This window comes from Pinus tabuliformis, chromosome J (assembly GCF_031772625.1).
Source record: "Pinus tabuliformis cultivar Carrire ecotype Pingquan chromosome J, CPIR1, whole genome shotgun sequence".
In the NCBI taxonomy this organism is placed as follows: domain Eukaryota; kingdom Viridiplantae; phylum Streptophyta; class Pinopsida; order Pinales; family Pinaceae; genus Pinus; species Pinus tabuliformis.
The window spans coordinates 1,648,974,623-1,648,993,512 of NC_142295.1; the positions used below are offsets into that span (position 1 = coordinate 1,648,974,623).

General features: G+C 39.4%; 2 protein-coding genes across 2 annotated transcripts in view; one reads left to right on the forward strand and one right to left on the reverse strand.

Annotated features, from left to right (window-relative positions):
- LOC149233862 (Pseudouridine synthase family protein) overlaps nucleotides 1-18,890 on the reverse strand; it is a 336,954-nt gene that overhangs the window by 289,615 nt on the left and 28,449 nt on the right. Inside the window, exons 2-3 of the mRNA XM_089379870.1 lie at nucleotides 13,933-13,988; nucleotides 13,694-13,776 (exon numbers count right to left, since the gene is read on the reverse strand). Of these exons, the coding sequence (XP_089235996.1) occupies nucleotides 13,694-13,776; nucleotides 13,933-13,988 (139 nt within the window). The remainder of the gene's footprint in view (nucleotides 1-13,693; nucleotides 13,777-13,932; nucleotides 13,989-18,890) is intronic.
- Nucleotides 10,389-11,918, forward strand: LOC149233864 (uncharacterized). Its single transcript, XM_089376831.1, has 2 exons — nucleotides 10,389-11,409; nucleotides 11,532-11,918. Exons 1-2 carry the CDS (start codon nucleotides 11,101-11,103, stop codon nucleotides 11,733-11,735), a joined length of 513 nt encoding a protein of 170 aa, XP_089232957.1. The 5' UTR covers nucleotides 10,389-11,100; the 3' UTR covers nucleotides 11,736-11,918.

The window sequence follows — 18,890 nt, forward strand, 5'->3', positions numbered from 1 at the left end:
GGGTTCCTAATCTAAACTTAGGAAAATAAAAATATTAATGGGTATTAATAAAGATATGGGTGAGAAGCTTCTATGAGACGAGAATCAAGTCTGTTTTAATCTTAGTCGTTGATTAGGGACTTAATCTCGGTCGTTGATTCATCAACAGGAAAAGTATAAGAGAAGACTTGAAAGTCATTTGGAGACACACCGAGCAAATACTCAGTAACCCGAGGGAAATCGATTCTCAAGAAGGAGGATTCAATTTCCGAGGGAGAGTTGCAAGGTGAAAGAAGAGGAGAGCATCAACAGCAGTCAGAAAATGAGGAGGAGGTGACGCAGGGCATTTGAGAGACAGCGCAAAGGGAAGAGCATGGAGACAACACCATTAGAGACGCAGTCCTCAGCAGGTTGACGTAGAGTGACACAGAAGTGGGAGAAGGGTCTCCAGGGTGTCAAAACTTCTCCAGGAGGAGGAGAAACTTTGTGTCAGGTGTTTCTCTCATAATTGTCTCAGTTTTTCTATAGAATCATTCCTTGTAAAGCGATTATCGCCGAAGATTAATAAATAAACCCTCATCTACTGCACCAGTTTTCCCACATTGGGTTTTTCCGGGGACAATTGTCCAAAAACAATTGTGTTGATGTGATTGATTCTTGTGCTTGTATATCACTGTTATTTTCTCTATGTAATTATGTGATAACTGCAATAGAATTTCGTGTTAGAACTTTTAACAGTCTCTCCTAGGCCTCCTCCAAATTTGAGGGAATTCCAACAGTGGGGTTGTGAGATAACCTAAGCCCTAGCCTCGAGGTTGGTTTTTGCCATAAGTTTCTCTAGGCTAGCTCCTCATTGGGATCATTTTGCACCTTGAAGTAAATATTCTTTCTTTGATGCCCTTCTTTTCCTAGTTTAGGTCAAAATCATCACTGGTTGCTAAACTCCCTCCCCTTGACCTGACCTAGGTCCACTTGGTCACGTGTGGTCCCATATCTTATCAAAATTAACTCTTCAAAAGCCACTTGGGAAACCAAGTTCCATAAGGATTTTAGGGTTTAGGAACCTCCTTTGCAAGTCCCATTCCCAAGCCAAGCCATCAAATTCTTATTCCCCCATCCTAGAGAACTTTACACATTGCTTAAAAGGCAAGAAAGTCCCATTCTTGAGTCTCTCCTAGGAAAGGGTCATTGAGATCACTACACATCCATCTTAGTTGATCTATTCTTCATAAGTGATTCTCTATATATCAGGTCTCCTCCCATTGGTGAAAGTCTGTAAAGAGTAGGAAGCTTTAGTTGTGGTGACAGTGAGCTTTAGCTTCATTGTTGCTCTTGACCTAGCAAGTGCCCCTCTCGGACCCCCTGCTAGTCTAAGTTGTAACATTTTGGCGCCATTGTCGAGGAGGAAGCAGGTCTACCTCCCAAGTGAATCATTGAGGAATTGATTCATTGATGACAATTCAAGTATTCCTCTAGCAACTCCACTCATTCTTAAAACCCCTAGTTTACTTGAAAGCGATAACATTCCTCCCAAAACTAGGGCTGCTACAAAGAAGAAGAAGGAAAGAGCCCCATCACCTGTTGGAACTGCTCCCCCCGGAATTTCAAAAGATTAGTGACCCTTCCCCCAAAGATGGCACCTAGTTCTAACACTGACCCAAAACAAGACCAACCCAAGATGACCAAAAGTGAAAGACACTTGGTTAGTGTCTTTGTCGCTTTGAAATTGAGTGATGATCCCAAACCATTAGCTAAAAAGTATAACCGATGGTTACCCAAGTTCAAAGGGGATGCTACTTAGACTGCCTGTGACTTTGTTGAAGAATTCTACTGGCAGATGTCCCCTAGGATGATCTTCGATGAAGATAGGCTCATGACACTTTTTGCTCTATCGCTTGAAGGACAAGCAAGAGAATGGTACCTTAGTCTTCCCACAGCATGCATAGAAGACTCTGATGACTTTGAGAACCTATCCATGAAGAGATGTTCATGTAATGCCCAAGGAACCTTTAACATTGAAAACTTCTATCAAATAAGGGAAGAAAAGACATACGGGAATTCATTCAAAAATTTGATAGGGTAGCCAAGGATATCCCCGATCATTTGAAACCCTCTGAAGTTAACATCCTCGACAAATTCATAAAAGATGTGGGTGGCCACTTGACCTATGCATTCAAGGGCAAGAAATATTCCACGTTCACTAAAGCCAAAGAGATAGCAATGGAAGTTGAGGAAAACTTATGAATCTCGAAAGTGGATGTCACTGACCACCCTAGAACTAAATTCAAGGTCAAGAAGGAGAAATCTAAAGATCAACATGAAGAAACGTTCCTGGCCATCCTCAAGAAAATGGAGAAGTTTAGTGAAGAAGTCAACTCACGTGACAGGGTTATCATGAATAAAATCATTGCCTTGGAAAGGGCCCAAAAATCTAGTTATATTCCAAAAGGAAAACCCTTTCCCAAAAAGCAAAATGAAGAATATAGGCCAAGCTCATCCCAAATCCCAAACACTTTGGCTCCAACTAACGCAGTTGAGCAAGACTCGTCTTCTGAGGATGAGGAAAGTGAAGAGGAGGAAAGTGACGATGAAGAAATAGATGAGCAAGCTAACCTTGTGGAATCTGACATTTTCAACATTTTGCTGGGAGGCTCATACACGGACCCTCCCATTAGAGAGGTCAACCTGAAGGAAAAAAAGGAAAAATCCATTCTTAACACTAATGGCAAGGGAAGGTTCAAAGGGGTCCACTATTCACGAAAGGAAAATAACAAAGACCCTACAACCTCTAAGGAACCATCTAAAGAAGACTCATTGCCCAAGCAAGCCCCTCCCAAGGAGTCTCTCCCTGAAATTCCTCCCAAAAAGGATTCCCCAACCAAAGCCAATTCAAAAAAGGATCCTCCAAGGAGAGAAAACATCAAGAAGAGAGAGAAGGGAAAAGAGACTAGTCTTGACATTGACGTACGGGCTGCCAAAGGGAAAATAACCATACTTGTTCCTTTGAAAGAAACTGCAAAACTTCTTGAGAAACAACAACAAATCAAGAAGTCCCTAGGTATTCAGGAAGAAGAATTGCCCAAAGACTTACAAAACATTCATATTCTTGATCGAAACCCTGGGTATGAATCATTTATGCTCACTTTGGCTATCGATGACCTCTGCTTAAACAATTGTATGTTAGACTTAGGGGCTTCTGCAAACATCATGCCTTTAAAATTTATGAAGCAATTGGGTCTCAACATCATTCGCCCATACAAAAAGGTATGTGGCTTTAACTCTAAGCCCATAGAAGTGGAAGGTCTCATAAAAGACCTAAAAGTCTCTTTAGCTCGGAACCCTGATATATCTCTTCTCATGGACGTTGTGGTCATAGATGTCCCTGATGTATGGGGGATGCTCTTATCTAGGAAGTGGGAAGCCACTGTTGGAGGCCATCTCCAAATGGACTTGTCATATGCCACTATCCCACAAACCAATGGTACCCCTTTTGTCCTCTATAGAGCCTACCTACCTTTCCCATGTGATCAAGATGAAACACATGAAATCGAGAAGCCTTCTCCTATTCTCCCATCTCAAGAAGTCTGCATTCTCAAGACGAGTAAAAAGTGGAAGCCTAAAAAGAAATATAAGGTCAGGGACTTGGTCTTGGTTGATAAAGACCCAATGCCTGTCGAGATGCATGGAAAAGTTGGGGAGGACTATTATTACATTGCTAGACTCAACGACGAACTTTGGCCCAAGCTCGTCAAGTTAAGTCGTATCACCCCTTTCCTTGAGACTTGACATTGTACAACATGCATGGTAGAGTAGGATGCATTACATGTTGATTTTGCATTAGAACTAATGTCATATGATATTTCTCATGATAGATTAGTTGCATTTAGATTTTAAAACTGCATTTGAAAGTTTATTTCTATGATTCAATTTTATGGGTCTAATCCAAGCATGTGCGATCATGAGACGCCGCAAAAGTATGTTGCCCCGTGTTTTTCATCTATTATATGTGTAGGTAATAGGTCTAGGTAACCGAGAGATTGTTGGAGTTCTCGTGACCTCCCATTCGAGTAGCTTCCTCCACTTCTTCGAGAGATCATGCTAGGGGACGCATTGGATCTTATGCAAGATTGCAGATGGTCTCCATTTTGGGTTTGGTCTCCCTATACGGGGTCCTAACCCTCCAAACAACTACATTGGCACATGTAAGGTGTGTGTTGAGAGCCATGGGCCTCCACAACAATAGACAACATTCCATGTATCCGCAGGGATGTTCAGAGATTGCTTGAGATTCACCTATTGGACGAGGAAGATGCAGCTGCTTCACCTTTGCCCAGTCGGCCCCACAGTTGTACTATGCACTTAACAAATGCCCAGGACTTATATGCTAATGTGGCATCACTTACACCATCATTTGAGCGCTTACAGATGGTCTACAGGCATCTTTGACTTACTTGGACACCCATGAGGTCACTTGTGTGCCCTCACATCCATTGGGAGCACCCCAAGTTTATTATGTGGAGAACAAGGCGCCAACCCCTTGTCCATTATTTTTGGGAGTCCTATTCATCATTATAGCACTTATGGACTTCATCAAGCTTCTTAAAAGGCCCAACGACATGTATTATTGATCATTCAACCTCTTGAGAGGTTTGTTATTTTGTTTATGAGCTAATTTGGTGGGCATATCACCAAAAGTTAGTTATCTGCACATTATTTTTATTTTAGGGTCTAATGTAGGCCCAAGTAGCTAAATCGAACTCATTAGGAGTGTATAAATACAAATGATGAGTTCATTTGTCATCATCACTTGGTTTGGACTCGTATCTCTCTAGATATTTCTGCTATTCCTTCTTGGTGGATAAAATTTTGGAGCATGGATGAATTTTGATGTTTGGATTATCGTTTGTTATCTTAGAGCTTCTTAATTGGCAAGTCTATTGATGGTTAGATATATTATCTTACACGTAAGTACAAATTTAATTTTATTTCTTCTTTTACTTTGTCACATGCATTAATGATGAGATTTTCGCTATATTAGGGCTAATTGTTGCATGCATTTACTGTGAAATTGTGGAATTATGTTTCTATGTAGCATCTCTCTATCTATGGGCCATGTATGTTGAACGAATTCCCCTAGGGATAACTCTATGATTGAATTTACCTTGACAAGCCATCTCACCTTGCAAAACAAAGTGTAAAAGCTTTTAAGGTCACTCCCCTTTGCCCTAATGACAAGCGAAGTTATCCTTGAAGCCTCCTTGACCTAGAAACGAAGTCCATTTTCATATTTTTCTTGACTCCAATCTCCCCAAAGGATTAGGCCCTGGTTTACCATAAGGTGATCACTTAAAAGAATCATTTTTCTTCACCTCTAATTCTTTATTCTAGGTCTAGCCACATTAGGGCTCTTAGGGCATCATTTTCCCAACAAACAACCTATAGAAAAACTTCGATCTCTTGGCCTCTATCGCATTGGTGTGTCTCCTAGGCCTCCTCCAAATTTGAGGGAATTCCGAAGGTGGGGTTGTGAGATATCCTAAGCCCTAGCCTCGAGATTGGTTGTTTCCCTAGGCTAGTTCCTCATTGGGATCATTTTGCACCTTTAAGTAAAGATTCTTTCTTCGATCCCCTTCTTTTCCTGGTTTAGGTCAAAATCATCATTGGTTGCTAAACTCCCTCCCCTTGACCTAACCTAGGTCCACTTGGTCCTATGTGGTCCCATATCTTGTCAAAGTCAACTCTTCAAAAGCCACTTGGGAAACCAAGTTCCACAAGGATTTTAGTGTTTAGGAAGCTCCATTGCTAGTCCCATTCCCTAAGCCAAGCCCTCAAATCCTTATTCCCCCATCCTATAGAACTTTGCACATTGCTTAAAAGGCAAGCAAGTCTCATTCTTTAGTCTCCCCTAGGAACGGGTCATCGAGATCACTACACATCCACTTCATAAGTCATTCTCTCTATATCAGGTCTCCTCCCATCGGTGAAATTCCGTAAAGAGTAGGAAGCTTTCACTGTGGTGATAGTGGGCTTTAGCTTCATTGTTGCTCTTGACCTAGCAAGTGCCCCTCTAGGACCCCCTGCTAGTTTGAGCGGTAACATGTCCTCTACCCCATTGTTAGCCTTTTGTCTAGCTCTTGTCTTGTAGGGTTTCCCTCTCCAAGGCTGCTAAATTTTGTGGTAACGAGACCTAAACTATGTCTCAAGATCTGAGAACAATAAAGGACTATTGGATTAATTAACAAGTAAAAAAACTTCATTTACTATAGGATATCTCAGAAATGAAGCTAGAAGCACCATCACTCAAGAACCACTGAGGAATCATAAAGGAGGCTGGGAAGCAAGCTTCAAACTAAAGGTGGGGCTGGGAAAATGGACCGCTAAATATATTTAAGTAGTGGTGGTCTCCACCTATTTCCCTCAGAAGATAAAATGAAGGCTTGATAGACCTACATAGTAGAGTTAACGGCCCTAATATTAGATAGATGGATGGACGGATAGGCTAAATTATATGCACTCTCTGATTTGCATTGGTTTCATTAGTTTTAAGTACATTTTTCCTCACCTTGCCTAGTCTGTAATATCTATCATAATCTTTTGAAATTGAAAATTGATGCTTACCTTATTATCACCAAATTCAAGTTTATCTTATTAGCATCTTGTCGGTTAAGTATTTCCCATTATTTGGGTGGAGATACTTATCAATTGAAGCAAAGCTAAGGATCATCTATTCAGATTTTTATAGCACTTGTGATCTTTTGCCCCAGTGATAGTTGAATGAGGTTGTTAGGCCCTTATACTACTAGTGTAACCCCTTATTGTTATTAGTACAACTCACTTATTATATTGATGTACCCATGTAGTGCCCATATTGTTACTATTGTGCCACATAGAAGCCCACTATTGTTATTATTGTGCCCTTACATTATTATTGTTATGTCGGCTCTAATTATGTTATGACCCCTTAGACTCATATATATAGAAAGGAGGTCTTTTCATTTGTATCATCCAAGAATTGTTCATTTATGTAATGTAAAGGAGGTTGCCCCCTCGAAGAAGCTAAATTATAAGGCGTTGATCTATCTTTTCTATCTTTTCTTGAGCTCATTTCATAACATTTGGAATCAGAGCTTTGGATTCTAGGGTTTCCCTGCTCCAAACAGGTCATCGTGGTATTTTCACTATAACTTTTTTTCTGCGATGTTTCAGAAGCTAAAAAAAAACCCATTTGAGAAGAAATCGTGATGAATCTTGAGTCCGAATTTCATATCTTTTTGCGCTATATTTGCGGAGATATGATCTGAGGAAGTTGGTCTTTTTGCAGACTCCTGAATTACATTCCAAACAGGTGACCTGAGGAAAATTGTCATAACTTTCTCTCTGAGCATTGGATTGAAATTTCGTAAGAAGGTACAAAAAGAGGACAGGGTTTAGTTTCTTTTATATATTTTTCAGATCCAAAGGTAGAAACAGTGACTCGTGGCTCGTCATACAAGTTTGCTCTTCTGGAAAGGTCTATAATCAGGTCATCTTGGGAGATTGTGCATAACTCTTTCTTAGAGAAACCAATTTGGATCAAACTGGTCGCTCTGGAAAGAGGACACAGAGGGCTACTACAAGTCACAATTTCAAAACTTAAAGATCTGAAAGTACAAAGTTACAGTCGTTTCAAGATCGAGCTCCTAAAATCAAGAAAAAGAAAGATGAGGAAGTTTGATGGCAAGGATCCGGTAAATTGGATACTTCAGATGGAGCAATATTTTGATCTACATGGTATACCAATGTTACAAAAGGTATGTATTGCATCTTCATATTTAGAACCAGATCAATTTTATGGTATGAAGGGCTTTGTTCTCGTAAACAACTTGTTACGTGGTCAATTTTCACGGAGAAAATGATAGCACATTATGAGGATACAAAGAGCAACACCTTCTTTAGAGCAACACCACAACAATTGGAAAGAGTAAAAGGGATTTTTGACATAGTGGAAAGAAAAATTATGGAAACCAGGAAGCATACCCTCACAACTATAAAGATGGAAGTGTTGTTTCTCCCAGCCTTCCACAACCTACAAAGGTTACACCACAACAATTGGAAGAAAAAAGAGAAAAAAGGCTTTGTTACAATTGTGATAGCAAATGCACTAAAAGTCATAAGTGTGCTGAGAAGAAATTATTTTACATAGAATATGAAGAGGAGGAAGAAAAGGATCAAGAGACATCAAAAGAAGAGGATATATGCTAGGATCTCACCCCAGAGAAAGAAGAAATGAATCAGACCATATCTTGTAAAGCATTGGCAAGAATTACCACTCCTCAAGCTCTCAAGATAGAAGGACATATCAAGAAGAAAAAGGTGCAAGAAGTGAAAGATCACATCGAGAAAGAAGAAATGAATCCAACCATATCTTGTAATTCATTGGTCGAAATTACCACTCCTCAAACTATCAAGATAGAAGGACATATCAAGAAGAAAAATGTTCAAGAAGTGAAAGATCACATAGAGCATCAAGAAATGAATGCGACCAGTGTTGCACAAAGCGCCCCCCCCCCCCCCCCGCTCCGAAGCTCCGAAGCGCGCCCCGTACGGAAGCGCCCTTCGAAGCGCGCTTCGGAAATTCGGAAGCGCGATTCGCAAATTTTTTTGCGCTTCCTGGAATTTCCGAAGCGCCGGCTCCGAAGCGCGCTTCGTACGGTGCTTCGGGCCGCCGAAGCGTGGCGCTTCGGAGCAAGAAGCGTGCACTTCACGCACGCTTCCGTATGCTTCGGCGGAAAGGGGCGCGCCCAAGGGAGAAAAACGAAAAAAAATTTTAAAGTTAAGTTCACTCAACCTTAAGGGGGTGGGTTAGGGTGAGGTTAGGGTGAGGTTAAGGTGAGGAATGAAAAGAATAAAGCCCCCATTCATTCCTCATTTTCTCACTTTGAGTTTATGAGAGTTGGAGAAGAGAAGAGAGGAGAGGAGAAGAGAAGAGAGGAAAGGAGAGGAGAAGAGAGAAGAGCTTGGAGGAGTGAAGAAGGAGGAGCTAGGAGAAGGAGGAGGAGCTTGGAGCAAGAGCTTGGAGGACTTCATCTACAAGAGCTAAAGAGGTAAGTTCAAACCCCAAACTCCCTTGTTTTTTTGAAAAAAAAATTGTATTTTTCTCCTCCCTCTCCTACTCTTTCCCATTGTTTCTACTTGCTCCTTTATTTACAGGTTGCCGTTGTCCACCACCTATATCCATATTCCAAGATGGTGTTCTTTTGGCTTCTATGTATCATTCCACTCTTGGTTTTAATGATGGCAAGGGTGAGGAATAGAAGGGAAGAAACAGAAGAGGACATTGGTGATGGTCCTAATAGTAGTGACCCAATGTATGATGAGGAGGAAGGGTTTGAGGAGGAAGGGGATGAACTTGAAGGGGACACTAAAACACAAGATGGGAAAGCTACATCAACACCCTTGTGGAACTATGTGACCAAACTTGATGGGGGAAAGGGTGGTGGATCTTACAAATTTGTGTGCCCTCATGGTTGTCATGGAGGAAAACCATATTGTGGTTCATATACCCGTCTGAGGAGGCATCTTTGTGGGGTGCTGGACAGTGATGAAAAAAAGGGTTCTGTGGGGGTACAAATTTGCCCAAACATTTCAACTGAAGAAAGAAGAAAATACATCCAAATAGAGATGGCTGCACAACAAAAAAACAAGAAACAAAAAACTCATTCTGAATCAAGTGCAACCTCTAAATTTGGTAGTTGCTCATCTCCTCATGGTACTTCTGCAAGCTCTGGAGGTAGAAGAACAATAGGGGATTTCCTTAATGTTGCTGGGAGGGATGATGTGGATGGAAAGATAGTCCGTTTTCTTTGTGCTTGCGGTGTACCATTCAATGTGCTTCGCTCTCCCTATTGGCATGAAATGGTAAAGGCCATCAATGAAGCCCCAAAAGGATACAAGGCCCCCAACTATGAGAAAGCTAGAACAGTGTTATTAGAAAGAGAAAAAGCTAAGTTTCAAAGAGCTTTGACACGTTTTACAAATGAGTGGGTAGATTCTAGGGTATCCATTGTATCAGATGGGTGGACAAATATTAGAAACCAACATTTGATAAATGTTCTTGGTGTTTCTTCTAGTGGTGCAGTATTTATTGCATGTCATGACTCCTCCTCCATCACTGCATCTGCACAAAACATTGCAGATCTCCTATTGAAATCAATCAAAGATGTTGGTCCGAATAATGTGGTTCAAGTGATCACAGATAATGCAGCAAATTGTAAGGCAGCAGGAAAAATTATTGAGCGTACTCATCCACACATCTTTTGGTCTGGGTGCCTGATTCACACATTGAACCTTTTGATGCATGATATTGTGAAACACAAAGAATGTGGGTGGATTGCTGAGGTTTACAGGAAAGGGAAGTAGCTCATTAAATTCATCACAGGGCATACAAGGGTAAACTACTTCTATGGCACTTACTCCAAGTTGCAATTGCTTAAAATTGCAAAGACAAGATTTGCTAGTTATTACCTCACCTTTAGGCGGCTAGTGAAGGTGAGACAAGCTTTAACTAATCTGGTGTGTGCTGAAACATGGGATGAAATTAACACTGACACAGATGGTGCTAATGCAGTCAAGGACACTGTTCTTGACAGTTACTTTTGGTCACAGGTTAAATATGTTTTGCAATTCACCAAACCAATTTATTACATGATCAAGTTTGCAGATTCAGATCGACCAGTAATTGGGGAGGTGTATGAGCAAATGGATAGCATGTTGGGGCAGATTAAAGACATTGTTGAGCCTAGAGATACCACCTTGTACAATTATATTCGTGTAGAGGTGCAAAACTGATGGGAAATGCTAAATATTCCATTGCATGCATTAGCATATGTTTTGACACCTAAATACTATCATCCATCATGGCTTTCAACACCAGCACCTGGGGGGGGAAGCAGGAGAAAACCACACCAAGATCAAGAGGTTCACCAAAAATATATGGCTGCATTGAGTAAATTAATCCCTGATGAGGAGGACGCTGCATTGGTACGGAGACAGGTGAGCAACTATATGCTCAACACTGGTCCATTTGGGAGCATGCATGCAATTAAAGATTGAGAGACTTTTTCTGCTCTTGAGTGGTGGAACATGCATGGAGGGGGTACTCCACTTCTACAGAGTTTGGCATTGCGGGTGCTATCACAGGTGGTAAACACTTCTTCTGCAGAGAGGTGTTGGAGCTCTTATTCTTTCATCCACAGTGTTAAAAGGAACAGGTTGAGTTTAGACCGGGCAGAGAGCTTGGTTTATGTTCATTACAACTTGCGATTGTTGTCCCATTACTGTGAAGATGCAAAGTCTAATAAAGACTTGTTGATTTGGGACAAGAATCCAGAGGAGCCCAATTTGGAGGATGGAGTGTTGCGACTAGAGCAATTAGAGGATGCTCTTATCCAGGTATGTCCATTGTGGTATGAATTTTCCAATTTTCCCTTATAAAGCATTTCTCTAATTCATGTTTTTAATTTTTTTGTTAACTAGTGTTTTTTTTTTTGCATGAATTTTTTGAGCGATTCTAGGATGATGATGACCGTGTTGATATGCCACCACCCCCACCCCCATCTGGTCCCTTGGTTCCTAGGTTCCATGGTTCAACACCAACAGCAGGGGGTTCTTCTTCATCAGTTTCAGTGCCACGACTTCCACAGGCACCATCTTCTTCATTGCCACCACGTGGAGGCCCGCCACCACGTTCTATTCGTGGTGGAAGGAGGAGAGATTAGTAGATATATTCACAATCTACTACTTTTTGTCATAGATTACTCATTAGACTTGTAGACTTGTGAATTTGAATTTTGAACCTTTTTGGCTTGGCGGTGACCAAGTGACATATTTTGTAAACATTATTATTTGAATTTTGGACATGACAAATGTTGACAGTTGCTCACTTGCTAGATAAATCATAATATGCTCTATGTTTTATGTTTTATAATATGCTTAAATGTTTTATGTTTTATAATATGCTTAAAAATTTGATGTATGTTTGTAATAGCTAGAATATAGATGATTGTTGTACATACTAGTAACTACAATGGAATCATGGATGCCATATCTATCTTGATTTATGCAAAAATATGCATGTTTTCATGTCTTCTACAATTAATTTGGTATTTGGGATGTTTTTTTTGAGTATAAATGCAAAAAAATATAAAAATATATATATATATAGCAGACGCTTCCGCGGACGCTTCGCTTCCTAGATTTTTGGAAAATGACGCTTCCGCGCTTCCGCTTCGCTCCCGCTTCGTGCAACATTGAATGCGACCATATCTTGTAAAGGATTGGAAGAAATTACCACTCCTCAAACTCTAGAGATAGAAGGACATATCAAGAAGAAAAAAGTTCAAGTAGAGAAAGATCACATCGAGCATCAACAACAAGTTCTCCAACTTTTAAAAGATAACACCACTTCAGTGCAAAATCAAATGAAACAACAGGTAGATCAACATCGTAGTGAAAAATGTTTTGATGTAGGTGATTGGGTATTTTTACTACTACATCTCAAGCAAGCTATTTATGTGATGGAAATGTTGGCAATACTACATGCACATAAAAAATGGCAACCTTACCAAATGGGAAGACTTTTCAAAGATGAGGATGTGGAAGCGTTGTTTTGTGCTATTTCTATTATCCAACCAAATTGGATAAACGAAGAAAGGGATGAATGGAAGAAGGACGAAGAAGTATGGCCACTTATTCAAAAGTTGCAAAAGATGCCAATTCAAACAATATTGCCAGAAATTGAAGAGGAAGGAAAAATCATATTGGAACCTGGAGCAGTCACAGAAACAAGAACCCGACAGCTACGAAATCAATCAATTTTAGAGTATCTCATCAAGTGGAAGAACTTACCTGCTGAAGATTCTAAATGGGAGGACAAGAATTTTATACAGAAGCATCAAGAACTACTCAAGCGTTGAGGACAACTCTTTTTGAAGGAGAGGGGCATGTTAGGCCCTTATACTACTAGTGTAACCCCTTATTGTTATTAGTACAACCCACTTATTATATTGATGTACCCATGTAGTGCCCATATTGTTACTATTGTGCCACATAGAAGCCCGCTATTGTTATTAATGTGCCCTTACATTATTATTGTTATGTCGGCTCTAATTATGTTATGACCCCTTAGACTCATATATATAGAAAGGAGGTCTTTTCATTTGTATCATCCAAGAATTGTTCATTTATGTAATGTAAAGGAGGTTGCCCCCTCGAAGAGGCTAAATTATAAGGCGTTGATCTATCTTTTCTATCTTTTCTTGAGTTGGTCTCATAACAGAGGTTTCTGTAGTTTCTAGTTTGCTAATCAATGAATTATCCACTATAGGATTCTAAACATGAATTTCATCTTATAATTTATTGATTAAAACATGAATCTCGATAGTTAAGGTAGAACATGTCGTTTTATCTCACTGCAATGTCTATTCTCTGATGGTTGCATCATACATCTGTAGTTTAAGGATTTATGAGAAGAACAAACATGGCTTGTAATCTACAACTGCATGACGTAACTCGTGTCAATAGTGAATCTTACCATAAGAATTATTCCCACCAGAGAACAAAGTTCTATAAATTATGCTCTTTCAAAACTTAAATGGTCCTGCATGAACTGTCTAATTAATGTGGTTTGAATGGAAGAAATGATGGCCTCTTGTCAACGGTGTAAGTAAATCTATACCTTTGCAATTGTTTAGTTGCTTTACCGACACAAACAATCAATAAACCAGTTGCCATCGGGTCAAGAGTTCCTGCATGTCCAACCTGCAAATATTTACATTATAGGTGTCAAACAACATCATACAAAGTTTATATGATGAACATAGAAAATTTTTACAGTGTGCACACTAAAGGTCAAGATATCTCCAAACAATAGAACCCCCACCTCCATCGTCATATTATCATCCATTGGTTACTTACCTTCTCTACTTTAATCAAGCGACGCAACTTTCCACAAACAGTAAATGAAGTCCAGCCTGATCCAAAAACATTTATGAAACTTTCAATTGTTAGAATCAACAAAATATTCAAGGCTAATTCATCCTGTAAAAATGATTAGGAAAACATCATATAGATAAGATAAGATAAGATAATTATATTAATGTCCAACAAATGACCATAAAAGTAATCCAATGGAACTATTGAGAACAATGATGTCAATACAAAGCAGGAGTACTAAAATGTCTCCTATATAAAGAACAAGAAGTAAACAAGAAACACGAAGTCTATATGCGAAAACATGAGAAAACCTTCAGATCCAAGTGCAACGGGAGGGAGAGGTGCAAAGGCAAAGGATTTAGGGACTGGATCACGATCCAATGGATCCACCTCTCCTAACATCTGAGGTCGAATGAAGACAACTCAAGATAGTATGATGCCCTAAAGAAGAGCTAGGGGAAGATCTGGACCCTCTACTATGCAATTTCCTAGCTGCTACAAGTCATTACTGTTGTCTAGGTGATCTGATCTACCTACTGGTAAGAAATCTGGTACAACAATGTCTCTAAGGTCTCTTGCGAGGGGTAATGGTCCTTCTGGTCCACATTGATCTGGAGCTAGAAGCAACGTTATCATCAGTCTATCTATTAGTGCCCCTAGCTGATGGGAGCACCATAAAGGAGGTAATCCACTAAGCAAGATCTGGTCTAGGAGTGTCGAGAAATGTAACTAGTATCGGTCTTCATAATTGTATTTGTGTCATGACGTAATGTATTTGGTGTCATGACGTAATGTATTTGTCAAAAGAAAAGAAAAGAAAAGAATTATTTATAAAAGAAAAATTATTTAGTAGCATGGGTTTCATGCTTATTTATTTTGTTTCTAAAAAAGCACCATTGAGTGCTCTAGGGTTTGTGTCTTGAATCAAACTCTAAGTCATGATGTATAAGACCCTTCTTGGGCTCATTGTGTCAAAGAAAGAATTATTATTTTTATGTAATTTATCATGTAAACCCTTCTCCATCAAGTCGGCCTCAAGTACATCAAGTCAACCTGCCTTTTCTGTAAATGCAGTTGTATTATTTATTGAGCTTCACTGCTCATTGTAAATCAATTCAATTCATTCATTGATTAAAGTCGGCCCCATTAAGGAAGCTATAACGACTATATAAGCAGTGCAACTCGACCTTTCAGATTATCCAAAGAAGGTGATTTGATCTACAACTAAAAAGAGGAACTCAATCTAAAATATCTGATGCGAAAAGGAAGTGTAAGGAGCCTATTTCAAGAAGATTCATAGCAAAGAATGAAGTGACAGTTGCCAAGCAAAAGAAAGCGAATTTCTATCTGCATTTATGTGAGCCAGGTTTATTGCAGGACCGAGCTACTGCAGGAGGATCTCAAAAGAAGGAAGGTTGAGACCTCAATTGTGGAGACTTTGACTTTGATTTTTGTTATTATTGACTAGAGTTTGAAGAGGCTGCCTTGATGGATTGAAAGAGGTCATTTGTCTTGGTCTAGGGTCTTGGTTGTCTCAATTTGATTTGGTTCATAAAAGAAGAGAAAAAGTTTTTGGGTTTTCCCTAGAAGAGGGGTCTTGCGCTAACTGAAAGCCTATATCTTGTGTCCTTGATCTTCATGTCTATGGTTTTGCTATTTGCTAGATGACTCAAAGTTAAAGAAGACAAACAGAAGTTAATAAGAATTTAAGAACATCACAAGTAATTATCAAAGATAAGAAAATCTTTCTGCCTTTATGATTTCCTAACATGGTTTCAGAGCTATGGTGAAGAAGGATAAAAGGCAGCTTGAAGATCTTTGGCTCTCAATATCTGCTGGCTAACTTCTGAAACACAATGAGAAATCTGGGCTACTTCAATGAAATTCAAGGCCGAGGAGGAACAGTGAGATTTGCTCACCTTTGTGACCTTGACTGAGCTACCTCTGAGCCACTACAGTGACACATTTCAGCCCTTTTGGACAGTGACATCTTTGGCCCGCTCAAGTGCTTCCACAGTATCATATTTGGCTCCTTGTACAGTGATATATTTGGCCTCTTGAATAGTCCTAACACAATGAAGAAATTAACCTTGACATAGCTATCACAGTAGTGGCATTCGGCCTACATAGTACTGTTGGCTTATATGGCAGTGGATAGACAGATGCAACCCCATGATAAGACAAACTTGAAAACTACCAAATGTGACAATCACCTTCGAAGTTACCTTGCACAGATGGTGTAATAACAGTCTTTGCTATATGATGTGAATTACCACTCCAACACCTGATCAAAAATTATGAGCATAAGAATAAGTGTCATATGAGAAATCCGAGAAGTAAGAACTCTACAACAATCTTTTATATCAGCACACGAATTATGTCAAGTCCTTTTGACGCAAGCCTATAGTACCAGATATCTTGAAGATCTCATCATCATCAAAAAGGGTGATGAAAATGAGATTAACTCATAGAAGTATATAAAGCACACATAAAAACAGACACACAATATTGGCGGAAAAAGGCTGAAGCCTCATGTATTCTCTCTCATTACACACTAAAAATAATTGAATATAGTGTTACAAATAAATAGATGAGAGACAATGTTCTCAAGATAGTGCGTGCTATCTTAGACACTTTTGGTTGAGATAATTTCTCCTTTGGTTGAGATAATTTCTCACCAAACACACACCAATATAGGAATTACCTAAACTAACTCCTATCTTAGAGGAACAACCCAAGAGTTAGGCACAAATTCCTAACTTGGAATATTTAATTAATTTATTTATTTTTGGATTTATTATTGTTTTATGAGAGAGTCTAACATTCCCCCCCTCAATGATAAATCCAAAAATAAGAACGAGAACCATCTTCCAAGTTCTCATGTTGATCCTCAAAAACATTGCCTGAAAAAACCGCCAAATCTGGATGCTGAAGAAACTGCAATATGAAGAGACTGAGTCAGCTGCATGACTGATTCATCTCAAAGGGACGCTTGACAACTCCATCATGTGCCAAGCCGCAAAAGGATCCAACTGTCCTTTGCTTGAAAACAGCATCCGGTGTCCACTGACACAATTTGATGAACGCCCACTGGCGTGTTTGCTGATGATGATTGCCCACTGGCTGAAGATGTCGAAAAACAACTCAATGTTGCTTTTGCTGTGATGAAAGCTGCTCACTGCTGCTTTGGCTGTCGATCGTCCACTGGCGAATTTGCTGATGCTCGCTGCTGATGACAAATGCCCACTGGCTCCATTGGCAAAACCCCGTCGGATAACGTTGTGAATGAAACATACTGAAAACTTCCCTTCTCCCAACGTAATTTCTGTTCCAATTAGTTCTGCTAACACCACCTTCAAATGGATCTAGCACTCCCGTTCCCTCTACAAATGGTTCTACACCAAGCAATCTGGTCTCCCATAACGCTGAACACTGATTTTCTTAAACCGCGGAGGGTTTTATGGTCCTGAGCTCCAATTTGGCAAGGATGTGGCGAAGAGTCGCCCGAAACATATGTTCCTCTTCGACAGTCAATACGATTCCATCATATCACAATGATCAGATTCTCTGCAGATCGACCTCTTTAGGCACTTCGCCGATGGGAGGCAGCGGTTCTTAAGTTCAGTCTATCCTTTCCACACAAGGTATGTCTAGTGGAATGAGCAAAGGATAAAATCTTCAAAAATTATGCCATAGTTAATCAGCAACCACACTCAATCGCTGGCACGGTCATATTATTCTCCTATTTCCCTCACAGGCTCATATAGCTTTGATACCACATGATGAAAATGAGATTAACTCATACAAGTATATAAAGCACACATAAAAACAGACACACAATATTGGCGGAAAAAGGCTGAAGCCTCATGTATTCTCTCTCATTACACACTAAAAATAATTGAATATAGTGTTACAAATAAATAGATGAGAAACAGTGTTCTCAAGATAGTGCGTGCTATCTTAGACACTTTTGGTTGAGATAATTTCTCCTTTGGTTGAGATAATTTCTCACCAGACACACACCAATATAGGAGTTACCTAAACTAACTCCTATCTTAGAGGAACAACCCAAGAGTTAGGCACAAATTCCTAACTTGGAATATTTAATTTATTTATTTATTTTTGGATTTATTATTGTTTTATGAGAGAGTCTAACAAAGGGAAATATCAGTACACACTTGAAGATCTATGGCAGTAAAAGAAGTCTATTCAAGGACCTATAAGAAGTTGAGAGGGAACAGTAGAATTGTCCTTTAAAGTGTATCCTCGCTCGACTATTTTGAAAAAGACAATGAAGAAAGAATGTGGTACATAGCCTATCATTGAAGAAAGAGCAATCTTAACATCTTTGTCTCAAGGAAGGAAGAAGTCTTGCACCAGCTTGTGAAAGAAGCTTTGAGGATCTTATCAAAGTCAAGTAAGTATTGTTTTGTTCTTTATGTCTCAATCATCTAACAATATGTCTTCAGTTTGCAAGGAGAACAATAAATTCAATAGAAGGCACAGGTATGTAATTTTTGAGTAATGTATAACATGTTCATTTGTTAAGAATCTAGTGTCTTAGGGTTTAGTTGCTTGTATGATCCTAGGGTTTGCAAGTTCTAGGGATTGTAAACCTTAGATAGTACATATGAAAACCTCATTCGCTTGTTCCAACCCTATCTCATAATGTTTAGGGTTTGTAAGTAGTCCAAGATATATAGCAATTCTTGGCAAGAATAAAATTGAATGATGTCTAGATTTTGTAACTCAAATCCCTAGGAATTCATTCTCTAAAAGGTAATGGAAACCCTAGATAATCATCACGCTATTGTACTTGTATATTTTGGTTGTGCTTGTCAATAAATATTGCAGGTATATATTAAGAATGGTGACTTGGTAAATCAAGTTGGATCCTTGGACACTCTAATAAAAGTTGACTCATATGGAAATGGACCATG

Coding starts and splice junctions, on each gene's coding strand:
- LOC149233864 (XM_089376831.1), top strand. CDS start 11,101: ATGCATGGAGGGGGTACTCCACTTCTACAGAGTTTGGCATTGCGGGTG. Junction 11,410..11,531: donor TAGAGGATGCTCTTATCCAG/GTATGTCCATTG, acceptor GAGCGATTCTAG/GATGATGATGACCGTGTTGA.